Source organism: Atta cephalotes (assembly GCF_000143395.1).
Source record: "Atta cephalotes unplaced genomic scaffold scaffold00023, whole genome shotgun sequence".
NCBI classification, from domain to species: domain Eukaryota; kingdom Metazoa; phylum Arthropoda; class Insecta; order Hymenoptera; family Formicidae; genus Atta; species Atta cephalotes.
In genome coordinates this window covers 1,926,027-1,934,250 of record NW_012130087.1, presented here as the reverse complement: position 1 = coordinate 1,934,250, position 8,224 = coordinate 1,926,027, and the positions used below count along the sequence as shown (strand labels likewise).

The window sequence follows — 8,224 nt, the reverse complement described above, 5'->3', positions numbered from 1 at the left end:
CTCTCCTCCTCTCGTCGTTCGTCGTACGTCGTACTACTATATATATATATATATATATATATATACTACACACACACACACACACACACACACACACACACACACACACACACACACACACACACACACACACTACTATTATTATTTTTTTTAATTTGTTATTTATTCTTTTTTGTCTTTATTTTCTTTTTACATGTTATTTTCTACTTATATTATCCTTGTTATTTTCATTGTTCTTGCTTTATTCTCATTATTCTTCTTCGTTCTTTCATCCGTAGCTTCCGATCTGGACTGCATCAGAGCCCTATTCAATGAGAAAGAGAAGGAACTCTCGTTGGCCGTAGCGAAGGTTGAGGAGCTGACGCGGCAGCTGGAAGAACTCCGAGGTCGTCAGAATGCTCCCGCCGGTGGTGGAAGCGCCGGTAGCATCGGGGGCAGTCTCACGGGTGCTACCGGCAATGGACATTTGGTCACCCCAGCCAGTGCCGAACTGGAAAAACTTAGAAGGGAGCTTATGGTAAATTCGCGTCATCGATTATGGTCTCAAGAGAGCCGATCTTGTCTCGCAAAAGCGCAGAGTTTTTGTCCTATTTTCAATCTACGTTAATTGAATATAAACCAATTATGTCACATATTACATTTTATAGGACGACCCAGAATTTGCGGAAAGCAGATGTACAATGTCATTTTAAATGAAATTTAAATCCGATTTTTTCTTGATTGTTATCGTGCCGAAATATATACTAACAATTTTCCTAATTTATATTGAAATAGGTTTTTTTAGAGCGTAAGAGATTGTTATTTATTGTTTAATTATTTAATTTGAAAAAAATGAAAAACCTTAATAAAATAAATAATTAAAAAATAGAATATTAATATTTGAAAAATTTTGTTTAAATTATTGATTTAAATTTTTATAAATATGTTATTTTATTTTCGTACTGAATATTTATTGAATATTTAGGTAAAATATTTAATTTATTAATGTGCCTTTTCATTTTTCATATATATTATTTTTTTCATATGATAGAGAGAAACATTTTTTTTTTTTTTTAATAAAAGATAATATTATATAAAAGATATATATTTTAAAGTGAAAAATACTGAGATTATTATCTCACTTTTTAAAAAATATGGAGAAGCATATTTTAATTTTATAATTTTTAATTGTGATTATTTTTAATTGTGAATTACTAATTGTTCATAGTATTGAAACTGATATGTAGTTGAATATATGATAATAAATTAATTATAGCGATTTTTGTGCGCATTTCAAGCGTATTATAAGATATAAGGAAAAGTCAATGAAGAAAAAACCAAATTTATTTCCTCAATTTGTATGCAGTATCGCAACAAGATGAATGAACAGCAAAACCAAGTAGTATCCCAACAACGGCAGGCCTTGGCACAACGACAGGCCGAGATGGCATCGATAGACGCGCGAATAGCTCAACTTCAAAGTCGTCTCCAGCGCAAGAGAGCATTGAATCAACGATTAACGCAAGTGGGTCCTAATGGCGGTGGTGTTAACAACACAGGATTCCCAGACACAAAACTCGATGGTTTTAACAACAGCGGCAAGTTAAGACCGGCCGGCAATATCGCCGCGATCGAGCCGTATTCACACATACCGAACGATAATGATTTCAATTTAAACAAAAACGACCCTAAGTACCAGACACTGCCATACAATACCAAGTTTACAATGAACTTCAAGGCTATAGAAGACGACGTGAACAAAAATAAAATACAACATTCAGCGAGCGCCTCCCAGTTGGGACAGCGGCCGACATTTCAACAATACGGACATCAAATCGTTCACAGCCAATCGCAGTCTCATATTCAGGGTAAGTGTTTTACTTGCAATTTAATATTTAAAACATTGAGCATCCACATAATTATTTATAACGTTAAAATTATTTGAAATTAAGTTTTTTTCTCGAAAAGATAATTTACCATAAATATTTGTAAATTAATAGCCAATACAATAAATACAGAATTGTTATTTCAACAAATAAAAAACATGATTTTAAATGTGGATCTAATTATCGTCAAAAATATTTAGGACAATCTCAATTACTAGGAAGCAATCAACAGCAACAGCAGCACAATCAAAATCTTGGCAACCAATCCACGACAATCCAATCGAGTTGCAATTACAATAACAACAACAACAATAACAATAACAGCAACAATCTCATCTGTAATACTGCGCATAACTTTAGCCCGGACAATTTGTCACAAGGTCTTCGTCTTCATCAAGGTCATCAGCATCAACAACAATCGCAAACACAGCAACAGCAACAGCATCAAAATGGCAATCTCCAGCAGAAGCAACACAATGTGACCAGCATTAGCGGTGCATCAACGACGTCGAATCTCGTAGGTGTTACCGTTCCATCGATTATACAAACGCAGAATCAACATCGAAATCTGCAGCAGACCAGTGGTCATCAAAAACCAGTGTCGAGCGTGGCACCAAGTTTTTCAGTCAAGTCACAGATCTATCAAACCTCCTCGACCAAGATCCATCCAGTTATGCCACAGACATTGAGCCTACTGGGTCGTGGACATAACAATGCAGCACAAAACTACATCGGCAACAATCAACAGTTAGCGACGGCGAATACCCAGCTACAATCTAGCACCGGGAATCAAGAAGCAAATTATAGACATGGTTATTCCGTTGCTCAACAGCAGCAGCAACAGCAACAACAGCAGTATCCAAATCAGACGACGAACATTCATGCGTCTTCTCCGGCAGCCGTATATCAGATCCAGAGTTCGTCCAATCTCGTTGGTCTTCATGGCACCACTACGACTTTCGGCAATTCTTCTCAGAAGTATAATCAATCATCACAAGTGTTGAGTTCTAACGATCTCGGGCAAAGCCAGGATCAAATACTGAACAATCAAAAAACTAAATTTGAACCGAGCAAGAGTCAGGACAAGTTCGAACATGCATTACCGTCTAACAATAAACATGAACAGCAGCAGCAGCAGATTAGATATGATCAGAATCTCACAGGCAAGTACGAGATACAGCAACAGAGTAGCAAGCATGATCCAACTGGAAGTCAAGCCAAACATGATCAGCATCTGCACAACATTAAGTACGAACCTGGTTGTCAGAATTCGCAACAGTATACCAAACATGAGCAGCAGCAACAACAGCACGAGGGAAGATTGTCGAACAAGTATGATCACAATCCAACATTTAAACACGAATCTTCGAATGCCAATCAATACAAATCGGAATATAAACCTGAGCCAAACAAGTATGAGAGTAGTGGCCAGAGTAAATTCGAGATGGTATCAGCCAAATACGAACCAAATTCCACGACGAAACACGCGGTTGATCATGTGGCCGCCAAGTTCGAAATCCCCGCGAAAACACCGGACAGGCCATTCGAATTCGACAAGTCGGCGACAAAGAGCAACGACAGCGAAAGAAAGAATTTCAATGAGCCGCGAATAGAGGATAAGACGAAACCGGCATTGCCGCCGAAACCGAGCAAACCGAATCCACCGCCAAGACTTACTCATCACGAGAAGATTGATGTGTCGTCCGAAGGAATCAATGAGTGCAAGATAACTAACACAAATCTCAATTCAAGGTTCGTATATGCTTTTGATTTTTAAATAATAATCCTATAAGAAGTAAGATAGAATTAGATATGAAGATGTAGTAGATTTTGAGAATTATAATCTTATGTTATATTGTTATTATATTGACTGTCTCTATTAAATAAGTCTATCTACTATCTATCTACTATATGTATAAATAAGTACTTTGTTAAATATTTCCACTGTAAAAAAATTTTGGAAAAGAAGTTCCAAAATTTAAGATCATATTTCATTAGACATCTTATACATAAATTTTAAAAGTTAACAATTTTTAATATATTAAACAGAGATTTCGCGCTTAAAAAATGCTTGTGCGTAATTTATTCTCAAATATTTCATTCAAATATAATATTTAAATCTTTATTATTTATAATAAAATGTACATAAAAGACTTTTGTCCGCGTGTTGTAATTTAAATCTGTTTAAACACTTTACATTCTCTTCACACTCCTCGTAGAATTACAATATTATATTATCAAGGAATTCACGCGGACTCAGACTGTGGAATGACAAAACAATTACTGGGTTAATTATAAATGTTAATTAGTTCGCGATCGATTTGGCCAGTGAATCGAAGCCTGTCTCGAATAATAGACACCGAAATAGAATCGCGGCTCCGCGGAGACGACATGGGCCCGCGCTCCTCTTAGTGTTCGTGAGTTCTCCGATCAGTGCACGCCAGTGATACATACGATTAACGTGCCTGCAATTGCCAGGAGATGATTTCGTGCATGATTAGTCACGAATCGATGCTCAATTACGCGGCTGTTAATAACATCTGTTTATTGGATGATTAATGTTGATAGACATATCAAGCGACAGCCAGATCAGATACAATCGTGTAATTTCATCGTAGTTTTTATTTGTGCCCTTTGCGATTTATATGCAGTCGACCGAGGATTCGATACAATTATTCAAGATTTATAAAATATTGAATGGGATTTTGGCGTTGCAAATTATATTCGGTTTCCCTTTTGTCAAAGTCGATAGAGAATTGTAAGTGATCTGAACAATTCATTATTTATATTTTATCTTCTGTTGAATTTTTTATAATACAATATCAAGCACAATATTCGAATTAATTAATTTTTTTAAATTAATATACTTAATTTAGACTAGAAATAAAATTATTTAATTTAATTAGCTACAATTTTTCATCGTTTTCAATTCATCCATGTAATCAATAATAATTCAATTAATTATTGATTTTCTGATTTCCAAATTTGTTTTATAAATCTCGTAGGTCGGATAAGGACGAGGAAATACCGCCGATTCCTACGTCAGAACCGCCTGAATCTCCCACGGAAACGCAACTGGCCAATCATCAGATTATCAAAGCTCGGCCGTTAACGCTAAAGAAAGTACCGATTTCAGAGCAACCGAAACTGAGATATGCCAAATCCAATGTTCACGTGTCGATAAATCGCCGAATTGAGATGCCCCCGGCCTTCCTGTTTCCGGAGACAGAAATTCCGGCGGATCTCATGCAGACTGATCAACAGCAACAGCAGCAACAGCAACATCAACAACAAATCATCGACACTACGGACAGTTGCAAGATTACCAACGAAGATAATATCGGTGAGGGCGAGAAACTGGAGGAAACGGACATCATCGACGCTCTGAATGTAATCAACATAGAGGACAAGCCGACGAAGATGAAGACCGACTCGGAATTGACCGGGGGAACCGGAGGTGAAATAGAGATAGACGGAAGCAAGATATCGGAAGTAATGAGGAGGAAGAAGGGAAATCTCAAGTCGACGAGCACGGGAGGCGGTGGTGGCAAGGTCAATCTGTCCAGGCGAGTGTCGTTTGACCCACTAGCGCTACTACTCGACGCTAGTCTCGAGGGAGAACTCGAGCTCGTAAAGAAAACCGCGAAAGAGGTCGCCAATCCGAGCTCCGCTAATGATGAAGGTATTACCGCTCTGCACAACGCTATATGCGCCGGTCACCTCGAAATTGTCAAATTCCTCGTAGAATTCGGTTGCGACGTTAACGCCCAGGACAGCGATGGATGGTAAATTGAACACAGATTTTTTTTCGACAACTGCGTATAAGAAAATATTTTGCTAAATGAAGGTGAAAATCGTATTCTTCACTTGATTTCAAGTAGCTTAATAGAATTATGATTTAAAGTCTATAAAAATATATGATATAATATAATTGAAAATTAAAATATACTCTTTGAATAAACTCTCTCTCACTTAAAAGAAAAATCTGATCATAAAAGAATTCGTTATTAAAAGTTAGAAAAGATTATATATAAAAGCCTATTGTAATATGTATTGTTCTAAAAAAAAATTATTGGTTTATATATAAAATATTTTTAATCTGCTATAAACATTTAAATATTTTTCATATAGGACGCCATTACACTGCGCCGCCAGTTGTAATAATTTATCTATGGTGAGATTCTTAGTCGAACATGGTGCTTGCATTTTCGCAACCACCCTTTCAGATCACGAGACTGCTGCGGAAAAATGCGAGGAGGACGAAGAAGGATTCGACGGATGTTCGGAGTATTTGTATAGTCAGTATCATCAGAGCAAAGTTTAAAATCAATTGTGATACAAAGAATATATTTGTGAAAAAACATTTTTTTTGTACACATAGGTGTTCAAGAAAAGTTGGGGATTATGAATAACGGTCAAGTATATGCGGTTTTCGATTACGAGGCCCAACACGCTGATGAACTCTCATTGAAGAACGGCGACTCCGTAATCGTATTACGGAAGGGGGATGATAACGAACGAGAATGGTGGTGGAGCAAACTCGGACATAAAGAAGGCTACGTACCTCGGAATTTATTGGGAGTAAGTATAACTGATTATAAGTGACTGATGATAAGTGAAATTAATATTTTTTCAAGTTGAGCAAAATATCATGAAATTGCATTTTATAATCTACTATATCAAAATAGATTTTTTAAAACATCTACTGTACACATGAATATCAAAAAACATTGCTAAATATGCCAAAATATATTTTATAAATATAAAAAATAAATTTCAAAAAATTTCATGTAGTAAAATTCCAGATCCACATTTCAAGTATATAATTTTAAATATTACTTTTCAAGTATAAAAATATTGTATTAGAAATAAATTTATTATACAAAATTCTCTCTCTGCATTTTGCATTTTAAATATGTTTACTAATTCTAATAATGCGTATGAGACATAAGAATGTTGCATTATATATTTCAGTTATATCCCAGAGTGCAGCCAGCGAAAGCGATTGATTAAAATGTTCGCAGAATATCCGATGATTACGACAGTATTCGACTTGCAGCTTTATCTTGTTAATTGTTATAACACAATATATAGGCACATTAGTAAATATTTAATAGCATTGCCATCCGAATGGATATCGCAAAGAGGGAATCTACCCAATTTTTTTTAACAAATGTAGTAATCTTCTAATTACACAGCACGCGTATGTCATTTTTCTTGTAGCTTATAAAATGAGATTGCGTCATTGTGGATTTGGAATGATTTTAATCGGCTACGATTTGCCATGAATCCGCGAGTCGAATGATCGTACAAATACAAACCTGTAGTTATTGACGATATATGACAATGCATTTCCTTATGACTTTTTCTCACGTTTTAGATAAGACAGATATTTTAATAATTGCACAGCTATTGGCCGAATGTCCGATTTTACATTTGTCAATTTATAGTTGCACAGGCATTCTCAACTCAACTTTCTATTTGAAAGTTTAATTAAGTTGAAAGTTGTTGAAAGTTGAATTGAGAGACATGTCGTGTCTCTCACTTACACTCGTAAACCATCAAATTATTTATATAGCGATATATTTTTAACGTACATTTATTCGAATATTGTGATTTGTTTCGAAAAAAGGAATTTTATTTTTTTATACAGGCTTTTCTGGGATTGACAAAAATGCACGCATAGCTTTAATTCTTGTGAAATTTCGAGATAATTTTAACGGGTTTTCCGCTCTGTAGCAAGTTAGGTTTTAGATAAGCAAATAAATAATAAAATGTTATTCGTTGTTTAATGTAAAGTGTATTTTACTTTCGTTTTGTACTTGTACAAAATTTTAATTTAAGTCTTTAGTTTTTAAGATATTGCATGTCTAAATTTGATAAGTTATGAAAAAAATAATCGCGCTCGAATATTTTCCTTGCGACTGTCTCGAAATTTCACAAATCCTATATGTCCATTTTTTATCGATTTTGAATCCTGTAAATGCATGAGCATTGGCTTTACGAGTTTTATCGCTTTAATTTGCTTCACCTAAATGCTTAAGTTTAGATGAGGTCAGATTATATTGTTTCATTACTTGCCCAGGATATTTTGGTATGTATTATCGGAATCTCGCGGATTTTGTTCATTCGATCTCCGATCTTTTTTTTAAAGTTGTTCCTAAATGACGCGTAACGTAATCTTGCCGATACGCACGATGAACGATACGAGATAGCGTTTCAAACGATGATGTGCAATTATATGAAAAAACGTAAATAGGGCACTAAAGAAATATCGATGATACGTTTCGATTGCGCCCAATCATATTACTATTTCGATATATATATATATATATATATATATATATATATACACACAC

At 35.2% G+C, this 8,224-nt stretch overlaps 1 protein-coding gene across 1 annotated transcript in view; it reads left to right on the top strand.

Moving 5' to 3' along the window:
- The window catches only part of LOC105619876 (putative mediator of RNA polymerase II transcription subunit 26), a 45,208-nt gene extending 38,330 nt beyond the window's left edge, over positions 1-6,878 (top strand). Inside the window, exons 4-10 of the mRNA XM_012201394.1 lie at positions 279-517; positions 1,346-1,847; positions 2,066-3,617; positions 4,871-5,650; positions 5,997-6,163; positions 6,247-6,446; positions 6,840-6,878. Of these exons, the coding sequence (XP_012056784.1) occupies positions 279-517; positions 1,346-1,847; positions 2,066-3,617; positions 4,871-5,650; positions 5,997-6,163; positions 6,247-6,446; positions 6,840-6,878 (3,479 nt within the window). The remainder of the gene's footprint in view (positions 1-278; positions 518-1,345; positions 1,848-2,065; positions 3,618-4,870; positions 5,651-5,996; positions 6,164-6,246; positions 6,447-6,839) is intronic.
- Positions 6,879-8,224: the final 1,346 nt, after the last annotated feature.